General features: G+C 35.2%; 1 protein-coding gene across 2 annotated transcripts in view; it reads left to right on the top strand.

Moving 5' to 3' along the window:
* The window catches only part of Tmem87a (transmembrane protein 87A), a 60,372-nt gene extending 40,888 nt beyond the window's left edge, over window positions 1–19,484 (top strand). For both annotated transcript variants that reach the window (XM_076850621.2, XM_076850622.2), the window contains exons 16-20: window positions 5,324–5,397; window positions 5,914–5,975; window positions 9,136–9,191; window positions 9,923–9,953; window positions 18,248–19,484. In XM_076850621.2, coding sequence (XP_076706736.1) covers window positions 5,324–5,397; window positions 5,914–5,975; window positions 9,136–9,191; window positions 9,923–9,953; window positions 18,248–18,289 — 265 coding nt within the window. In that variant the 3' untranslated portion in view covers window positions 18,290–19,484. The remainder of the gene's footprint in view (window positions 1–5,323; window positions 5,398–5,913; window positions 5,976–9,135; window positions 9,192–9,922; window positions 9,954–18,247) is intronic.
* The last annotated feature ends 1,877 nt before the right edge of the window (window positions 19,485–21,361 follow it).

The following is a 21,361-nucleotide window of genomic DNA, read 5'->3' as shown; positions in this document are numbered from 1 at the left end:
AATAACTGAACAGCTCTTTTTTATGAAATGGGGTCTTGTGGTATTGCTCATTCTGTCCTCAAATTCAAAATCCTCCTGTTTCACACTCCTGAGTAGCTGGAATTATGGGGGACACCTCTGTGTCCAGTTTGAACAACTAATTTTTTTAAAAAAATATTTTTTAGTTGTAGATGGACACAATACCTTTATTTTATTTGTCTATTTTTATGTTGTGCTGGGGATTGAACCCAGTGCCTCATGCATGCTAGGCTCTACCATTGAGCCACAACCCGGTCCCCTTGAATAGCTAATTTTATAATTAAATATAGCAATGAAAGAAAGTCAGGGGGCTGGGGTTATGGCTCAGCAGTAGAACACTTGCTTCGCACATGCAAGGCCCTGGGTTTGATCCTCAGCACCACATATAAACAAATAAAATAAAGTTATAAAAGAAGTTAAAAAAAAAAAAGAAAGAAAGAAAGTCAAGTAACAGAAAAGCCATGCAAGAAAATAGAGGAGATCTGAAATCTCACTATTCAAAAAGAACATATAGATGTTTTGGGAACTCTCCTTTTAAATCTATTTTTAGATAATACTGGTGACTTGCTAGCAATGTCTGTATTTAAAATGCTTTGCTTCCTTGGTCTTTAAAAAAAGTTTTCCCTTTTCTTTTAAACATTGCCTCCATTCCCCATGACTTCAGTGTTATTAGTAGCTTAATGTGGTATATCCTTTCCCATTTTATTCCCTATTCAAGTTAGAATCTTCTTTTACTCACCTTTCTCCTTTCTTTTCCTTCTCTTTCTCCATTTCCCCCTTTCCTCCTTTCTTTTTTCCTCCCTTCCTCACTTTCTGCCTGTTTTTCCTTCCTGGCTTTTTCTTTTTGTCTTTTTTCCTTCTCTCCTTTTCTCCTGCTTTCCTTCCTTTTCTGGTTGTCAGTCTTACTATATTGCTAGGCAGACCTAGAACTCGTGGGCTCAAGCAGTCCTCCTGCTTCCATCCCTGGAGTAGCTGGGACTACAGGCCCCACTACCATACCTGCATCATCCCATTTTCTAATAACTATTTAAAGACTTCCACTCTGCTGGAGCAAGTCCCCTAACTCCTCTCCCCTCTTTATTTCCCCCTTCTTTTATCCATTGTCTTTTTACAAATCATTCTAATCTTTGCTCTTTATTGTTTCAGTATAGTTTTTCCCTTTTAAAGTGATTTAGAGGTGGCTGTAACTACTCAGCAAGAGCCCAAACTTGACACAGTGTCAGATAGGCCTACATCCAACTTGGCCCATCATAAGGATCTGCTCCAACATTCTTCCTTATTTTCATTTTAGTTATTACAAAAACAATAACTAAGGTGTTATACATTTTTCTTCTTTCTTGTTACTTTGCATTTTTTTATACATCCATCAGGCCAACTCCCCAGGAGTTGAGCCATCATTTCTAAATTTTGTTGGTAATTTTTAGCTCCAATAATGATAATAGCACAGCTGCAATTCCATATCATGGCTGACCCTATGCCAGTATGGGATTCAAAGGTTCACTAACTTCCACCCTCCTATTCCTTATTTTATTTTAATTTTTTAAATTTTTTTTTCCTAGTTGTCAATGGACCTTTGTTTTATTTATTTGTATGTGGTGTTGAGAATCAAACCTCACACATGCTAGGCAAGTGTTCTACCACTGAGCTACAGCCCCAGCCCTCATCCTTCATTTTATTAAACAACATGTTTCAATGAGTCAGAATCTGACTTCTGACTACAGCTACCCATAGTTAGCTGAACTACAGAGTCCATTGGGACAGTCCCCATAAGACAGCTTTCCCTTCTGACCTCAATTGCAAGCCTGGAGGTTCCCAAAACCGGTTTTAGCTTTGATCATTTGCTAGGACTCACAAAACTTAGTGAAAGCTGGTAATGCTCATAGCTACCTATTTGTACCTTAGGAAAGGTACAAATACAAGAGAAGAAGCACATGGGGCAGAGTTCAGGAAGAGCCTAAACAGAAACTTGTCATAATTCTGTCCTCATAGAGTGATGGATGACATTACTTATTCCCAGCTGTAGTATGTAACAGTACATATAGAGTATTGCCATCCAGGGTACTCTCCTGAACCTTTAGTGTCCAGAGTTTTTAGTGAGATTTATTCAGGGAGTGTCCTCCTGAAAACTGGGCTAATATCTTTAGTCTCCAGTTCTCCAGAGGTTGGAACTGATGTGGTGGAGCCAAAGCCTCTATCATAAATCACACTATTGAACTGTCTTTATCCAGATCACCCAGGCAAACAAAAACATTCCCATCAGGCCTGATATTTCAGTGCTACAGAGATTACTTCATAGAAGTCAAGGGGAATGGTCAGACCACTCTTGGTTATATAAGGTTAATTTTTCATGACACACTGGCGCATAATTCAATATTTAATTAGTGTGCTTCAAATCACTGAGTTAAAGGATATGTATATTTTTAACTTTGAAAGTATTTTCTGGATTGCATTCTCATAAAGAACCTGAAACAAATTGTGTATATAATAGTAAAATGAGAGAAGCTTTTCTCTCTGCCCTTCTACATCTCCCTATTACTTTAGTTTTCGAAGGTATAGTGGATAAGAGTTAATATTTAGTGTGATTTTTATTTGCACTTATGTTTGAGCTTTTTAAAATATTTTATATGTTAACAGTCATTTAGTTTTGTGAATTAACCTGTTATTGCTGGCTTATTTTTTATTGGCTTACTGATCATTGTTTTAGTCCATTTTAATAAAATGCCACAGACTGGGTAATTTATAATGAAGAGAAATTCCTTGACTCACTGATCTGGAGGCTGAGAAGTCCCAAGATCAAGGTTGCCAGCATCTGGTGAGGGCCTTCTTACTGTGTCATCACGTGGTGAAGACATAAAGGAAGAGGGAGAGCCCACTTGCAAAAGCATTAACCAGTCCATTAACCAGGGCATAACCCTCACAATCTAAACATCTCCCATTAAACCCCATCTCAAATTCTGTTGCTCTGAGAATGAAATGAAATTCTCACGAGTTTTAGAGGGGACAGACATTTCAAATCATAGCAGTCATTTATGTATTGATTTGTAGTAATTCCTAATATGTTTTAAGAGCCAATATTTTCTTTGTAGTACTGAAGATATTCATTACCTTTTAATTTTTCTGTGCTGTTTTTGTCATATAAAAATGCAGAAATAGGAAGTCACATTTGTCATTTTTTCCTTTATGGATTTTACATTTTGTATCTTGTTTAAGAAATTCTTTCCTAACCTAAGGTGAGGTCAGAAGGTTATTTTAAATTCACCATCAAAGTTTTCATTCACCAAGAATTGTTTGTGTTCTCTTTTTTTTTTTTTTTTAATAATATTTATTTTTTAGTTTTCGGCGGACACAACATCTTTATTTGTATGTGGTGCTGAGGATCCAACCCAGGCCACACCCATGCCAGGCGAGCACACTACCGCTTGAGCCGCATCCCCAGCCCATGTTTGTGTTCTCTTTTTCCATTATTTTGCTTCTTCATCAGTATCCTGGTTTAATTACATAACTTCCTGACAACTCTTGGTATCTGGAGTACCTAAACCTCTATCCCTAATCATTTTTAAAAATGTTAATTTTAAAAATTAATATGCTTGTTTAATTCAAGGAAAACTTTATAAAGATTTTGATTAGAATTTAGTTGAATTATTGAATTAATGAGGGGAAATTATATCTTTTTTATAATTCCATCTTTGGATATGTTATTTCCATTCTTTTAGTGCTTCATTTATGTTTTTTAATTTTTTATATGAATGAAAGCTTCAAAAATATTACGTATGGTTTTTCCAAATATGTAGGAATGCTGTTGATTCCTCCCTCCCCCTATCCCCACTCCACTTGCTCCCTGTACTGGGGATTGAACCCAAGGGTGCTCTATCATTAAGCTACATCCTCAGCCTTTTTAAATTTTGAGACAGGATCTCGTTAAACTACCAAGCTTGGCCTTGACTTGGAATCCCCTTGCCTCAGCCTCCTGAGTAACTGGGATTTCAGGCAGGTTCCACTGCACCCAGCTAAATGCTGTTGATACATTATCTTGTTACTTCTGACAATTTCTAGATTTTACCTCAGATGGGTTTTTGTCTAAAGTAATCATAATGTTTATTCCTTAACAAATCATCTTTCTGACTCTTATTATATTGGTTAGGTCTTCCTATGTAACATTGAATAGAGGTGGTGAGAGTAAGTCTCCTTATTCTGATTTTAGATGCAGTCAGGTATTATGATTAACTATGATATTTACCATGACATTTGTTAACCTTTAACAAATGACAGACATTCTGCATTTCTAGCTTATTAAAGAGTTTTCATGTGAAAGGAAGATTTAAAAACAAAGCAGAATGAAAATATTAGGGTAACAATAAAATTTAAAGTACATAATGAGGTCAAAGCTAAAGCTGAGGCAGCTACTTTACTGAGTCACTTAAAGAGGTGTGAGGGAGCAGCATTGGAGGTGTACCAAACCAGACCTTCATCTTATGAGCTTCCCACTTGGAAACAAGTTTTATATTACCTGCAACACACAAGATTAGGCTTTCCTTAATTCTCAGTTTGAAGGCTGATACTGTAAATTAGATGAAAATTTACTTTGTATGATATGTAGCCTCACAGAGTGGCTTTGCTAAAAGTTTCAGGTATTAGGCTGATGTTCTGGCTCAGTGGTAGAGTACTTGCCTAGTATGTGTGAGGCACTGGTTTGATTCTCAGCACCACATATAAATAAATGAATAAAACAAAGGTCTATCAACAACTAAAAAATACATATAAAAATAACTTAAAGAGTTAAAAAAGAAGTTTCAGCTATTGTTTAAGCACAAAAAACTCTGTGAGTGTTTTAAGTAATACTCTATTATCCCCACGTACAAATGAGGAAACCTAGGAGTACAAAGAGATTAAGTAACTTGTCTGAAGGTTCCAGGTAGTCTGCACTCATAAGTATGGACTCTTCTTCTCTTTTGCTAATATAGATATTTAAGAGCTTTCTGAAGGGAAAAATTAATATTCCCTAAACTGATTTTTGTGAATTTTACTGCAATTGCAATTATTTAAGTCCTGTAAAATTCATATAATAGCTGGGAATGCTGGCACAATCCCACCTACTAGGGAGACTGAGGTAGGAAGAGCACAAGTTCAAGACTAACCTCGGCAACTTAGTGAGGTCCTGTCTCCGAATATAAAGCTAAAAAGGACTGGGGATGTAAAAGTGCCCCTGGGTTTAATTGCCAGTACTGGGGGTTGGGGGTAATCCAGATAGTAGAACAGTTTTTGTAGTTTTCTAATTTTTCTTTCTATTCTGACATTGTTCCATCAGGTTTGCCTTTTCACCATTGTCTGAAGAAGAGGAGGAAGATGAACAAAAGGAACCTATGCTGAAAGAAAGCTTTGGTAGTGATAAAATTCACCTTTTATTTGTGTTTTAAATATTTTTTCATATAGGCTATTATTATTTTATAACAGTTTTGTTCCTGAATTTGGTATGTGGTAAAGTTAGGTAAAGAGCAAACAAGAGTATAAGTTTTAAGGGTTTTTTTTTTTTTTGTGTGTGTGTGTGTGTGGTGTATGGTGGTGCTGGGGATTGAGCCCAGGACCTTATGCAGACTAGGCAAGTGCTCCACCATCTAGCTATTCCCCAGTCAGGATATAAGTTTTAAGATGAAGCCATGATAAATTGATTAAATAATTCCAAAAAAATGTCCAGTTTACTTTCTAGAAACAAGCTAGAAATTTAGCTTTGAACTCCCTAGTATAAATGTAAAGATGGGGAGATATCTGTTATATAATTCACAGAGGTAACTTAAAATAAAGCTCTGAATTCAATTTTGTGTTCATTGCTGGTCTATTGACAAAGTTGACATATCTGTGGTTGTTTTTTTTTTTTTTTTTTTCCCTTTTCTTGTACAGAGGGGATGAAAATGAGAGGTACCAAACAAGAACCTAATGGAAATAGTAAGGTAAACAAAGCAGTAAGTATCACTTTTTTTTTTCCCCCCCTTTCTTCTTTGATTTTTTGCATGGCCTTTTAGCCTTGGGTAAAACCCAGCAGTTATGGTTACATCTTAATGATTTTTGTACCTATCCTATAATTAGGCTTACTTTACAATCTTATTTATCACATTTACATTTCTAAAAACAGGCAGCAAGAGAGACTAGGGTCTAAGAATCTTTAACTAGATGATATGCTACTATATTTTGAAAAAATACTAGACCAATCTGATTGTTCTTTTTAATGGTTTTCATCAGTGAGGTCATAGTTCCGTTAATAACCTGATGTCTTTTTTTGTGGTAAAGACCTAATGTTTTGTTCTAAAAATTGAGTATTCATTTTTTTATAGGAGGGCTTTAGAATTTAGTCCAACCTTAAGGGGCAAAGCCTGCATGAAGCAAACTATTAGGCCGAGCTAGAATTGTAGCTCAGTGGTAGAGCACTTGCCTAGCACATGCGAGGCAATGGGTTCCATCTTCAGCACTACATAAATAAATAAATAAATAAATAAATAAATAAATAAATAAATAAATAAATAAATAAAATAGTGTGTCTATCCATCTGCAACTAAAAATATTATTTAAAAAAAACACTATTAGGCCACTGAGGAGAGAACATTTAAGGCTGTAGACATTATTTTATATTTCTGTTACATGATTTTAAAGACAAAATTATTTCATTCTACCCAGAGTAAAGTAGGCAAGAAAAAGAAGAAAAAGGCGTCTAAGTTGGAAAGGAAGTTAATTTGTTTCTGTTTACAGGTGACATTATCTTACATATAGAAACTGTTAAAGACTCCACCAAAAAACTATTAAAACTAACAAATTTCAGTAAAGTTGCAGGATTCAAAATTAGCATACCAAAATCAGTTTCATTTCTGTATACTGGCATTGAACTATGTGAGAGATAAATCAAGAAAGAAATCCTTTTTATAATAGCTGCAGAAAAATAAATTACTCAAGAATAAGCGTAACCAAGGAAGTAAAAAAAACTGTATACTGAACACCATAAACTATTGATGAAAGAAATTTCAGAAAACACAAATTAATGGAAAGATAATTTGTATTCATTGAATTAAAAGACTTAATATTGTTACAATGCTCATACTACCCGAAGCAGTCAGTGCAGTCCATATCAAAATTCCAATGACATTTTTTATAGAAATAGAAAAAATAATCCTAGAATTTATAAAAGAACCACAAAAGACCCTTAATAACTAGAGTACACTTGCGCAAAAAGTACAAAGCTGGAGACATCGTACAGTCTGACTTTAAAATGTACTACACAGATCTGGGAATGTACCTCAGTAGATCTTATGTTTAGCATGTATAGGCCCTGGATTTGAGCCCCAGCTTACCACCCTGCTGCCTGGCTGGGAAGAGGGAAAAAAACCCTGCTGTGCTGTAATATCAAAATAGCATGGTGGGCTGGGTTGTGGCTCAGTGGTAGAATGCTTGTCTAGCATGTGCAAGGCACTGGGTTTAATTCTCTGCACCACATATAAATGAGTAAATAAAATAAAGGTCCATGAACAACTAATAAAAATAAAATAAAAAAACAGCATGGTACTGGCATAAAAATAGACACATAGACCAGTGGAACATAATAGAAAGCCTAGAAGTAAATTCATGCCTTATGGTCACTTGGTTCTCTACAAAGATACCACGGACCCCAAATAGGGAAAGGATAGTTTTTTTTAAATAAATGGTGTTGGGAAAACTGGATAGACATATGCAGAAGACTGAAATTGACCCTTGTGTCATACCATGTATAAATCTTCAGAATGGATTAAGGACTTAAACACACACCTGAAACTGTAAAACTACTGGGAGAAAAGTACTCTATAGTATTAATCTGGGTAATGATTTTTTTTTAATATGACTTGAAAAGTACAGGTCACAAAAGCAAAAATAAAGAAAGGGAATTATCTTAAACTAAAAATAGTTTCTAAGGTAAATAGCAGGTGAAAAGACACCTTATAGGCTGAGAGTAAATATTTGTGAACCATATATCTGAGGGGGTTAATGCAGTTTATAGGGTGGGATTGTGGCTCAGTGGTAGAGCGCTTGCCTAGCATGTGTGAGGCCTTGGGTTCGATTCTCAGCACTACATATGAATAAATAAAATAAACGTCCATTGGCAACTAAGCAAAGTATTTTTTAAAAAATATGCAATTTATATAAGGAACTCAGACAACTCAATAGCAAGAAAACAACCCCATTAAAAACAAGACCAGATTAGACATTTCTCAAAAGAATTCAAATATAAATAGGTATGTGAAAAAACATCATCATAATCAAGAATTGAGAATTAAAACCATAATGAAATATCTCCTCACACCTATTAGAGTGGCTATTGTCAAAAGGACAAAAGATGGGTTGGGGATGGTGGTTGGGAATTTGGCTCAGTGGTCGAATGCCCGTGAGTTCAATCCCCAGTACCGATTAAAAAAAAAAAAAAAAGGACAAAAGATGAGCATGTGGCTTGTGGAGTAAAGGGAACCCTTGCACACTGTTGGTAAGAATGTAAGTTAGTATCACCGTGATGAAAACCAATAGAGAAGTTTCTCAAAAATAGAACTGTATGATCCAGCTTGGTATGATCCTACTAGGTATATTTTCAAAGGAAATCACCATGTTGAAGAGATACCCACATTCCCATGTTCATTGCAGCATTCATAATAGCAATGATATAGAATCAACCAAAGTGTTACTGGACGAGTGGATTATGAAAATGTGTATATACGCAGTTTAATACTGATCAGTCTTAAAATAAGAAACTTTGTCATTCTCAATAACATTGATGAACCTGGAAGGCATTTTGTTAAGTGAAATAAGCCAGGCATAGGAAAACAATACTTCATGATCTCTCTTCTATAAGGAACCCAAAAATGTTGAATTCATAGAAGTAAGGGTAGAGCAATGGTTACCAGGAAAAACAATGGGTAGTGGGGACATTTGGGAGAAATTAGTTGAAGATAATTAAAAAATTTTTTTTAATAATTTGACTTTCCTATTAGAAGTCTCATTTGTTATATGAATATACTACTTAGAATTACAAAAGACTAAAGATCTTAAAACATATTTTTACTTGATGTATTACGCAGTGTGTTTTAATAACAATTGGTGTTATATTCCCAGCAGGAAGATGATTTGAAGTGGGTAGAAGAGAATGTTCCTTCTTCTGTGACAGATGTGTAAGTGTTTGAATCATTACTATTACTGTAAGGATCCTATTTGAAAGTTAGTACTACTTATTTGTTTTAAATGAAAGAGCTGAGGAGTATAATAATGAGAATTTAAAATGTTGAAGAATGATTTTAGTAGATAAGAAATAATATACAAAGAAATAATTGGGATTAGTCATTCAGATAACATTTCGGCTTAGATAGATTTAGCTATAGATCTTCCCAAAATCAATGAGATAGTACTTTTGAAATTTTTGAGTTCCTTTCCAGAGCTGTAATATTAATGAAATATTGATTCTATCATATTGTAGAACATGTTTATTGTTTTCTATACAATTCTAGTAAACTCTGATTCTTGTTTATTTTATTTGCTTTTTTCCTCCCCTTAAAGGGGGTGTTAATAAGATACAAATCTTAGTTAAATCACAAGAAAGCTTAAATTAGGTATGTTGAAGAGATACCAGCATTCCCATGTTCATACTGGGCATGGTATGGCCTGTAATCCAAGCAGCTTGGGAGGCAGGAGGATTGCAAGTTCAAAGTCAGCATTAGCAACTTAGTGAGGCCCTAAGCAACTTAGTGAGACCCTGTCTCAAAATAAAATATAAAAAGGGTTGGGGATGTGCCCCAAGGTTTAATACCTGTTAACAACAACAACAACAAAAAATCATTATTCCACTTTTTTGAACCATTTACGGCTTTATTTTACATTGTTCAATTTAGTGTTTTTCTCTCTGCAGAGCACTTCCGGCCCTTCTGGATTCAGATGAGGTTAGTAATCATATGTATATTAAGTCTTTGGATCTTGTGATTTACTAGCAAGTCATGAATCCTTTGTTTAGGGAGATTCTATTTATTTTTACTCAGTGTGGGCTAAAGAACTATAATTGGTAGAGTTGAAAAGAACAAGAATGGAAATAAAAATACAATAAAGAACGTTTCATTTCTTTTTTTTTTTTTCACCTTTGTTTATTTTTACGTGGTGCTGAGGATTGAACCCAGTGCCTCACACATGTGAGGCGAACACTCTACCACAGAGCCACAGCCCCATCCCCAAGAAGGTTTCATTTCTTTATGTCTGTCTAGCATGTCCCCTTTTTTTCTTTTCCAGAATAATATGGTCAGACTTGAAGATGTTTTTGCTTAAATTGAGTAAAAAATACTGTCTCTAGGAAATTAAAATTTTATCTGAATGTAGCTAAATTTGGCAAAATAATAAAAAGTTTGAGAAAGGAATACAGTAGACAAAATGTAAATTATTTTGTTATCTCTTATATTTCATGTTCCTAAGTCACTACCATTTTAGACAATGAGGATCATATTTAGTACTGCTAATGTTCATGTTGATTTTTAAGTTTTAATATGCCTCCATATAGTTCAATTAAGAGGCTTCACATGAAGTCTTTTTTAAGCATTGTGGCCTGGGTTCATAGGAATTATTTTTAAAACCTATTTTGAATGTTAGATTACTCTACAATGTCTTGATTTCAGAATGCCTTCTAGAAATATCTTTTCTGATTCTGACTCATTTTATTGAACTGGTTACTAAAAATGATTTGTTCATTTTCCACTGACCTGCTGTGTGACATTGCATACAGTGTCAAATTCTTTAGCTATTCTATTAGTTGAAATAATTGAGACCGTTAACATTGAGATTTGAACCTATCCACATAGCACTTTGCTTTCTGTGGTGTATTTTGCAGTTCTGAGGTCTCTATCATGGGGTCTTTCTCTGCTAATTATTTTCTTTTTTTTTTAATATTTATATTTTAGTTTTCGGCGGACACAACATCTTTGTTTGTATGTGGTGCTGAGGATCGAACCCAGGCCGCACGCATGCCAGGCGAGCGCGCTACGGCTTGAGCCACATCCCCAGCCCTCTGCTAATTATTTTCTATCAGGGTTTCCCTTTGGTTTTAATTCTCTAGCCATGCTGTATTCCAACCAGAGGCCTGACTGCATGAAACCTAATTGTGCCATTCATGGAAATAAAGGGTTTACCACCATATTTTTGGTGGCCTGATAACAATCATCTGTTCATGTTTTTTTTTAAAATATTTATTTTTTAGTTGTACACAATACCTTTATTTTGTTTATTTATTTTTATGTGGTGCTGAGGATCTAACCCAGGGCCTTGCACCTGCTAGGCAAGTACTCTACCGCTGAGCCACAACCCCAGCCCATCTTTTTTTTAATTTAAATTTTTTCATTTGTTGATTTTAGATACACATGACAGTAGGGCATGTTTTGACATGTTATACACATGGGGTGCAGCCCATTACAATTTTGATCCCATTCTTGTGGTTGAACATGATGTGGAGTTAACTGGTCATGTATTCATATGTGAGCATAGAAAAGTTATGTCTGAATCATTCTGCTGTCTTTCTCATTCCCATTCCCCTCCCTTCCCTCCCTTGTTATGGGTGAGCATCCACATATCAGAGAGAACATTTGGCCTTTGGTTTTTTTGGGATTGGCTTATTTTACTTAGAATGATAGTCTCAAGTTCCATCCATTTACTGGCAAATGCCATAATTTCTTTCTTCTTTATGGGTGAGTAATATTTCATTGTGTATACATACCACATTTCCTTTATTCATTCATCTATTGAAGGGCACCCGGGTTGGTTCCATAGCTTAGCTATTGTGAATTGAGCTGCTATAAACATTGATGTGACTGCATCACTGTAGTGTGCTGATTTTAAGTCCTTTGGGTATAAACTGAGGAGTGGGATAGCTAGGTCAAATGGTGGTTCCATTCCAAGTTTTCTGAGGAATGTCCATACTCCTTTCCAGAATGGTTGCACCAATTTGCAGTCCCACCAGCAATGTATGAGTGAACCTTTTTCCTCATGTTCTTGTCAACATTTACTGTCACTTGTATTCTTGATAATTGCTTTTCTGCCTGGAGTGAGATGGAATCTCGGTGTACTTTTAATTTGCATTTCTCTAATTGCTAGAGATGTTGAATATTTTTTCGTATATATTTTTGACCATTTGTATTTCTTTTTTTGTGAAGTGCCTTTTCAGTTCCTTTGGTCATTTATTGACTGGGTTATTTGTGGTTTTTTGGTGTAGTGTTTTGAGTTCTTTTTATATTCTGGAGATGAATGCTGTATCTGAGGTATAGGTGTTCATGTTTTCTTTCTTTTTTTTAATATTTATTTTTTGGTTGTAGTTGGACACAGTACCTTTATTTGTTTTTATGTGGTGCTGAGGATCAAACCCAGGGCCTCATGTTTGCAAGGCAAGCGCACTACCACTGAGCCACAACGTCAGCCCTCATGTTTTCTTTTATGAATAAATTATGTGGGACTTTGCAAGTGTATGTGACAGTGAGGCTTTGTGTGTGTGGGGGGGGGTAAGAAAATATAACAATAAGATCTACCCTCCTTAAAACGTTTTTTAGTCTACATTACAGTATTGCTAAGTATAGGCACATTGTTACACATTAAATTTATAGAAATTCTTGTTTAACAGAAACTTACACCTGTTAAATAGCAGCCTCTCCTTTCGCCTCCTCTAGCTCATGGCATCTGTCATTCTACTTTCCGTGCATTTGACTATTTTAGATACCTCATACTAAGTGGATTCATGAAGTACTTGTCTTCTATGATGTGCTTATTTCACTTAACATAAGCTCCTGAAAGTTCACCCAAGGCAGGATTTCTTTCTCTTTTTAAAACTGAATTAACTGTATTCCATGGTGTGTGTGTGTGTGTGTGTGTGTGTGTGTGTACACACTCGCACTATATCTGACATTTTTCTTATTAATTCCATTGTGAATAGTGCTACAGTGAACACGGATATACAGATATCTCTTTGAGATTCTGCTTTTAGTTCTTTTCAGAAGTGGGATTCTGGATCATAAAAGTAGTTCTATTTTTAATTTTATGAGGAACCTGCTATTTTCTGTAGTTATGATACCATTTTACATTCTTACCAACAGAACTCAAGGATCCATTTTCTTCACAGTCTTGCCACTACTTGTTATTTTTTGCTTTTTGATAATGCTACCTTAATAGTTATAAGGTGATAGCTCATTGTGGTTTTTATTTGCATTTCCCTGATGATTTGTGATGCTGATCATTTAACACACACACATACAGGCCTCTATCTGTTGGTCATTTTTCCATTTTTAAGCTTAGTTGATTTTTTTGCTGTTGAGTTTTAAGAGTTTCTGGTATTAACCCCATATCAGGTGCATAATTTGCAACTATCTTCCCCTATCCCATATATTGCTTCTCAAGCTCTCATTTCCTGTGCAGTGCAGAGGCTTTTCAGTTTGAATTCTTTGGGTCTATTGTTATTCTTGGTGCCAATATTAGTGTCAAGAATCTTATTTTTTTTCTCCTAGGAGTTTTCTAGTTTCAGATATTAGTTTTAAGTCTTTAATCTGTTTTGTACATAAGATTATGTACATAAGATTCAAGCTTATTAAAATCAAACAGATTTGCATGTGAATATCCAGTTTTTCCAGTACCATTTATTGAAGAACCTATCCTTTCCTCATTGTATAGACTTTATAGCCTTTTCAAACATCATATACTGTGTGTGTGTGTGGGTTTTATTTCTGGGCATTCTATTTTGTTTTGTGTCAGTTTTGATGCCAGTACCATATTGTTTTAATTAAGTATTTTTTTTGTTACTATTGTAAATGAGTTTGTGTTCTTAATATCTTTTTTGGATAGTTCTTTGTTAGTAAGTGATTGAGTTGGGGAGTTGGGTAGCTCAGTGATAGAGTGCGTGCCTAGCATATGCGCAAGGCAATCCTCAGCACTGTTTAAAAAAAAAAAAAAAAAAAAGGAGAATGAAAGAAGAGGGGCTGGGGTTGTGGTTCTGTGGGAGAGTGCTTGCCTAGCTTGTGTGAAGCACTAGGTTCAATCCTCAGTACCACATGTAAATAAATTAATAAATGTCCATTGACAACTAAAAAGTGACATTAATTGTCATATTTTGGTTTTGTATTGAAAGTCCCACCGATTCCCTGTCCAAGAAAGACGCACGAGGCACTGGCTGCAAACACAAGAGGTTTATTCAGACACAGACGCCTGTGGGTGCTCAGCGAAACCTCAGCCGGAGCTTTGGTGAACTGGCACACCGGGCTTTGGGGTACAGGTTTTTTATAGGGTCAAGGGGCAGGTTTCGCGCGCGCGGTAAGCAACAGGTTTCTTATTGGCTATTTTGAACCCAGCATATAGGTTACCTAAAGGGTAAAGTTATTTTTCATTTTATGTTCCTGGAAAAATACCACATGACAGTTACATATGAGCATTCTTGGTCATTTTCTATTCCTGCTTATTAGCCCCTGTTTAGTCAGGCATGCCCTGGAATCTATTTTTCTGCTCTTTCCCAACCATCCTGTTTTTCCCTTTTCAATCGGTCACACTTAACTGATTATCTGAAAAACACATTGTCTGCAGGTTTGTGACGTGCCATAATAATTTTGTAACTAAGCCTAAGGTTGCTGGGCTGGGGTCTTTCAGTATCATGCAATCTTAATGAACTCATTTATTCTAACAGGTTTGTTTTACTTTTTTTGTTTCTTTTTTTTTTTTTTTTTTTTTTTGGTTTAATCTCGCTAGAACTTCTGTACTGTGTTGATTGACCAGAAATGGTGAGATTGGCATTCTTGTATTCTTTATGATCATAGCAAAGCTTTTAGTTACTCATTGCTGTATATGAAGTCAGTTTTATTCACTTATGTGCTTTATTATGTTGAGGCAATTTCTTAGTATTCCTAGTTTGTTGAATTTATGTCATGAAAGGGTGGTCAATTTTGTCAAATGTTTTTCTGTATCACAATTGATCTGATCATGTAGTTTTTGTTCTTCATTATGTTAATGTATTGTATCACATTGATTTTTGTATGTTGAACCTTCCTTGCATCTCAGGAATAAATCTCTCTTGATCATGGTGTGTGATCCTTTTAATGTACTTTCTTTTCTTTTTTTTTTTTTTTAAAGAGAGAGTGAGAGAGAGGAGAGAGAGAGAGAGAGAATTTTTTAATATTTATTTTTTAGTTATCGGCGGACACAACATCTTTGTTTGTACGTGGTGCTGAGAATCGAACCCAGGCCGCACGCATGCCAGGCGAGCGCGCTACCACTTGAGCCACATCCCCAGCCCATTAATGTACTTTCAAATTCAGTTTTTGTTATGTTGAAAATTTTTGCATGGGTAATCATCAGGTTTATTAGTTTTCTTGAAGTGTCTTTGGCTTTGGATATGCTGACCTCATAGAGTCCATTTGGAAGTTCCTTTGAAATGAGTTTGTCTTCACTTTTTGGGAAGAGTTTATATTTGTCTTTAACTATGTTTAGTTGAATTCACTAATAAAGCCATCTGTTCCTGGGCTTTTTTTTTTTTTTTTTTAGGTTTTGAGTTAAATCTAGTTGTAAGTCTTATTTTCTATTTCTTCATCATTCAGTCTTGGCGGGTTGTGTGTTTCTAGGGGTTTATTCACTTCTTCTAGGTTACAGTTTGTTGGCATATTTTAAAGTTTTCTATCTTGTTGAAATTCTTACTTTATTCATGCATTATTATCTTGATCTAGTTATTTAGGATTCTCTTAGGTAATTCATGAACCTCTGTTTAATTGTTAGGGTCAGTTTCTGCAGATTTTTCTCGCTCCTTTATTTGGTCCCTGTTTCCTTGTTTATCCATTTTGCTTAATTTTCTGTATTGATGTCTGTTCCTTAAAAAAGAAAGAAAGTAAATCATCACTTTCAGTGTGACATGCCTTGTACAGAAGATTCTCACAAGTCAGATTGGCCAGAGACTCTGGAAAATTCCATCCTACTCTACATATGTATCTTCTCTGTACATATGAATTCACCGTCAGAGGGATCTGCTGTTTTACCCCAGGAATTTATAATCTCTTGTTCCCCTGTTGTCTGCTGCACTGTGGGTCTTGGAGCAGCAGTGAGCCTCAAGCTCTTTATTTTTTTGTTCACACTGGGCTCCAGGCACCTAAAGTGTAGGAGTTCCACTTTTGTTCTCAGACTGAAGCCAGTCCTTCAGGCAACTTCCTGAAGCTTTGGAATGTTAATCACAGTCCAAGTCTTTCTTCCCCAGGGAGAGGCTGGGATTTAGGGGTTTTGACTCACTCTACACTGAACTTGAGAGGTTCAGGCAGTTGTGCTGGCAAGTGTGTGATTGATATTCCAAACCAAACCTTGGTTATCCATGACTTTTAACCTGGGGGCCCTTTTTTTTTAAGACAAAAGTCAAGACAAAAACCAGCTTCCTTCTGGCAGCTTCTAGAAAGGTGAAGATGTTGGATATAGGTTCTAATCCTTCCCTTCCTTCCCCAGGGAGAAGCTAGGAGATAAAGGTTTCCTACAGTTCATGTGGCATTGTGCAGGGTTTAAGGAGTACATTATGGCAAAAGGGGGACCTCAGATTTTCTTCTTGGCTTTGATACAGTTGATTTAGTTTTACTCCGTGGTACAAGAGCCCCTAGGCTGTTTCCTGAATTTTTCACCAGGAATTGTTCTGTGTATTGTTGAATCAGGGCATTTGTGGAGGTAAGAGTATCCAGCACTTTTTGTTTTGCCAGTATGCTGATGTCACTTTCCCCAAGGCCTCTCTTTTTATAAAACTTGAAAGAATTTAAATGAATTACAGAAGAAACAAATTACATAACAATAACTTCCAATAAAAGCTAGAAGATGTTAGAACAATGCCTTTGAATTCTGAGAAAAATTGTCTTTTTAAAATTTTTTTTTCAGTTGTAGAGGGACACAGTACCTTTATTTTACTTATTTTTATATGGTACTGAGGATTGAACCAAGTGCCTCACATGTTCTGTGCTTTACCACTGAGCTACAACACCAGCCCAAGAAAAATAGTTTTTAACCTATAATTCTAAACCTAAATAAACCATCAATATTAGGTTAAAGTAAAGATATTTAAAGTCACATAAGAATTTTAGGAAAGTACTGGAAAATATTCTCCATGAAAATGAGAAAACTAACAGAAAGATTAACAGAAAGATTTGGGATCCAGGAAATAAAGGATCCAACACAAGAGAGGCAAGGCAAATTCTTAGGATGACAATGTAAAATATTCTTACAGAGACAACTGGGCAGCAGACTTGGAGAGCTGCTAGAATGAAAAAGAAAAACAGAATTTTAGGAAAAGTATTTCTAATAAAAACAGAAGAATAGATTATCTCATGCGATTAATTGTATTCAAAAAGGATTTACAATCCTATCAGTTTGGGATATGTTTGTGATGGGTACTTAACAATTGAAGCAAAGGAAAAATGAGAAAAACATAAAAATTGTATGACAAATGGAAATTTAATGGTAATTTTCTTACTTGAAATATGATAGTATAAATACTATTTTATATAAACAACATAAGATCTACTCTCTTAGCTATTCTTAAGTAGGGGGTTAAATGTATGCAAATGGTTGTGCAGCAGGTTCCTAGAGCTTTCTCATCCAGTGTAATTTTAAAAAGTCTGTAATATTTTGTTGTAAAGATAGTTTTTTTTTAACATAACTCTTAATTTTTGGACTCTTGGTTCTTTCTAATATTTTGTTGTAATGTTGAGTATTGTACTAAATCTTTGTCCACATCTAGATTGGTTCTTCAAGTTAAATTCCTGAATTAATTGAGATACAAATCCTTATTAATCCTTAATAATATTTGTTCAGTCATTTAATTGACCCTGAATACACATTGTGGTTTGTTGTCCCAAAACTAGCCATTTTGATTCAGTTGATTTTGGGTGGGGCCTGGACCTTTTTATGTTTCAAAATCTTCACAGATATTTAGGAACCTTTGCTCTAAGTAAATAAGATAAGTATTGTGATTTGGGGTAAAAATGGGAGTTCATAACCCACTTGAATCTAATGTATGAAATATGATATGTCAAGAGCTTTGTAATGTTTTGAACAACCAATAAAAAAAAAAGAAACCATCTTTACAGTAAATTTTTTAAAAAAAAGATAAGTATTGTGGAAAATATATATTTGGATAGTTTACACAAGATATTTGGAATGTATACCATTTTGAATTAATATACTTAGAATAAACCTTTTTTTAACTCCCTAGGAACGAATGATTACACACTTTGAAAGGTCCAAAATGGAGTAAAGGATGGGAAGATCTGAAGTTGAAGATGGCTAGTATCAGGGAAGAGATCAGCTTCTTTATCAGTCTTCTCCATTGTTCCATGGGATTAAAGGAGGCAGTGACATCCTGATCTGTTCCTTGGTCTGTGTGCATTGGAGCTGGCAAGAGGTGTCAGAACAAGGAGAATATCTTATTGAAAACACGTTCATAGGATGAGAAAAATCTACAAGCTTATTTACAACATTGATGCCCTTTCCCTCCCAAATCCTGACATGGATGTTTATGCAACTTATGTGTTGTTCCTGAACTTTATATGTTTCAGTTGTATAATATGTTAAACTGAAAGGTTTAATGTCTTCTAAAGGACTTTGCCATCAACACCATAATGTAATCTCCAGGAGCAACTGCCTGTAAATTTTATTTATTTAGGGAGTTGCATAGATCATAGGGGAGATTGTTAATTGTCTTTCAGTTTTCTGGGAAGTTTAGGTCACATCTTGCAGAGGTAGTTTTGAATAAAAAGAGCCCTTCTGAGTAAAGGAGCCATGGTTCTATCAATGATCAAAAGGGGAAAAAAGGAGAAAAAGAGAGAAACAGTTACAGTGAGATTCAGATCATTTACAAAAAAGGAAAATCAAGTGCAATTTTGTTTACAAATGGTGTATATTAAAGATTTTTCTATTTCAGATGTACTTTAAAGAGAAATATTAGCATAACTCTTTTGACATCTGCTATTGCGACACATCCCATTGCTGGCAATGTGGTGCACACTCCAAGACTTTTAACTACTGTTTTATAAGCCTCCAAGGGCAGCATTGTGGAGTCCTAGGCAATGCTTTGTTTGCCTTCATGCCATTCTTTGGGGTTGCACTAGATGCCCAGAGGCACTGCATCTAAGTGCTATGATTGAACACCCTGCTAGAGGGACTATAATGCCTCAAGGGAGCTTATAGAAAGGAAACAGATACTGCTGGCTTAAACAGTTATTCTTGCATGAAATAGTGGGGAGGCCCTGGACTGCTGCTTGCTCTTAGGATTGACTGTTCTAGTGTCTGGTGTTAATTTGAAGACTGTTTATAAGGGATATCACAAGGTGATGGGATTCACTTGAAGCACTATATTTCTGTTTTAATGGTTTTTCCAATTTTGCCTTCCCAAGATTTTTGTTCTACATAAGAAGTCATGCCACTTTTTAATATAAAAAATTTTAACAAAATTAATGTATTTTTTCTCATTTATTTCAGTTTTTCTCTGAACACCCTTCTTCTAAACTTCCTCTTGTGGAAATTTTCTTTTCATTGCTTTTACTCTAGATTGTTTTATTTTTTATAAAAACCACTGACTACCTGACCACAGTCTTCACTAACTCATACTATAAAGTCAGAGTGTTTATGTAGTATTTCTCTCACTTTTTAACAATTTTTTATTTACTTAACAACGTAGGAACTTTGCAGCCATCAGTAGTTCTGGTGCAATTGGAAATTTGGGAAACTTGGTGGAGCTGTTAATGCAGTGAATCTTGTAGGTAAAATATATGCATACTTTTTTTCTTAATATTTTTTAGTTATAGATAGACACAGTACCTTTATTTTATTTATGTATTTTTTAACGTGGTGCTGAGAATTGAACTCAGTGCCTCACATGTGCCAGGCAAGCACTCTACCACTGAGCCACAACCCCAACCCATATGCATACTTTTGATAATACATATGGAGACATACTTGCTATCAAAAGTATCAAAAGGCATATGTGCTCTTAAAAGTTGACTTTATTGGTTTTATTTTCAGCAAACTGATGTTAGGCCATTCAACATGAATTTTACTGTCCTGATATTAGGTCATGTTCTCTTTTTATAACAAATTAATGATCAACAGAAGATATCAATTTAATATAAAAAGTATCAGGGCCTTCACAGCCACCATAGGCTTTCTACTTTCCATTATGTTATATTCTTGCAAAAGTCTGCTTTGGTTCCACAGGAGCTTTAGTTTCCTGGTGAGATAGAGATACAGAATGTGTCATCCACTCTGCCTGGATGAGGCTTATGTAGCATTTCTCTACAACTCTTTGCTGTAGTAATTTTTTAAAAAGCAACCTACACAAAATCTCTTAAAGAGTGACAGTATGGGGCTGGGGATGTGGCTCAAGCGGTAGCGCGCTCACCTGGCATGCGTGCGGCCCGGGTTCGATCCTCAGCACCACATACAAACAAAGATGTTGTGTCCGCCGAAAACTAAAAAATTATATAAAATTATATATTAAAATTCTCTCTCTCTCTCTAAAAAAAAAAAAAAAGAATGGCAGTATGGAGAACTGAGATGTACTCTTGTTTATCCATTAGCAAAAGGTTGGTGATATTGTGCTGCATTTGCACACTATTATGGAATAATTGTTAAAATGCAACAAAACAGTTGGTCATATTTTTTCAGGCTGGTTTGATGTTGACTTGAAACTACAAAAAAATACCCTATTGGGTTAACCTGGGCTGTGTGGTACAAATTTTATGTCTTAGGATCTGATAATTCTATTTACGGCTTCCTATGGAACTGGAATTGGATATATTTTATCATTTCTTAGGATAGGCTCAGAAGGAATTTATACTTTAATATTGCCCTAGTGTAACCTTAGAGTTATATTTATTTTTGTCTTGATCCTTTAGCCTACTAGACCTTTTTCCAAGGTGATGTTCAGCTTTTACAGTGAAACTTGACCATAACACAAGATTTTTAAAGCAACTGTGTTTTAGCTACTTGCGAATATACTTTAATTTTATTATCAAACAGCATTTGATAAAGATGGGATATATATCCCTAAATTACATATTAAGAAATGAATACTATGAAAGTAAAGTGACCAGGACCTTTTTTTTAAAATTTCATATCATAAGCTCATCCTTTTTAGATTATTGCTTTAAACCCAAATGCATGTTTATGATATAGATCATGATTTTTAGTGGGAATTGCCAGATATAGATAATTCTTGCAATTCAAATTCAGCCTTTTTATTTTTTTAAGTCTCTACAAGGGGAATGCTAACAGTAACCCAAGCCAGTAAGGATCCATGGGTGAAAAGAGCCACTTCACTTGCTTTTAA

This window comes from Callospermophilus lateralis, chromosome 3 (assembly GCF_048772815.1).
Source record: "Callospermophilus lateralis isolate mCalLat2 chromosome 3, mCalLat2.hap1, whole genome shotgun sequence".
Classification (NCBI taxonomy): domain Eukaryota; kingdom Metazoa; phylum Chordata; class Mammalia; order Rodentia; family Sciuridae; genus Callospermophilus; species Callospermophilus lateralis.
Note: the sequence above shows the minus strand (reverse complement) of the source record. Positions and strands in the feature narration are given on the sequence as shown.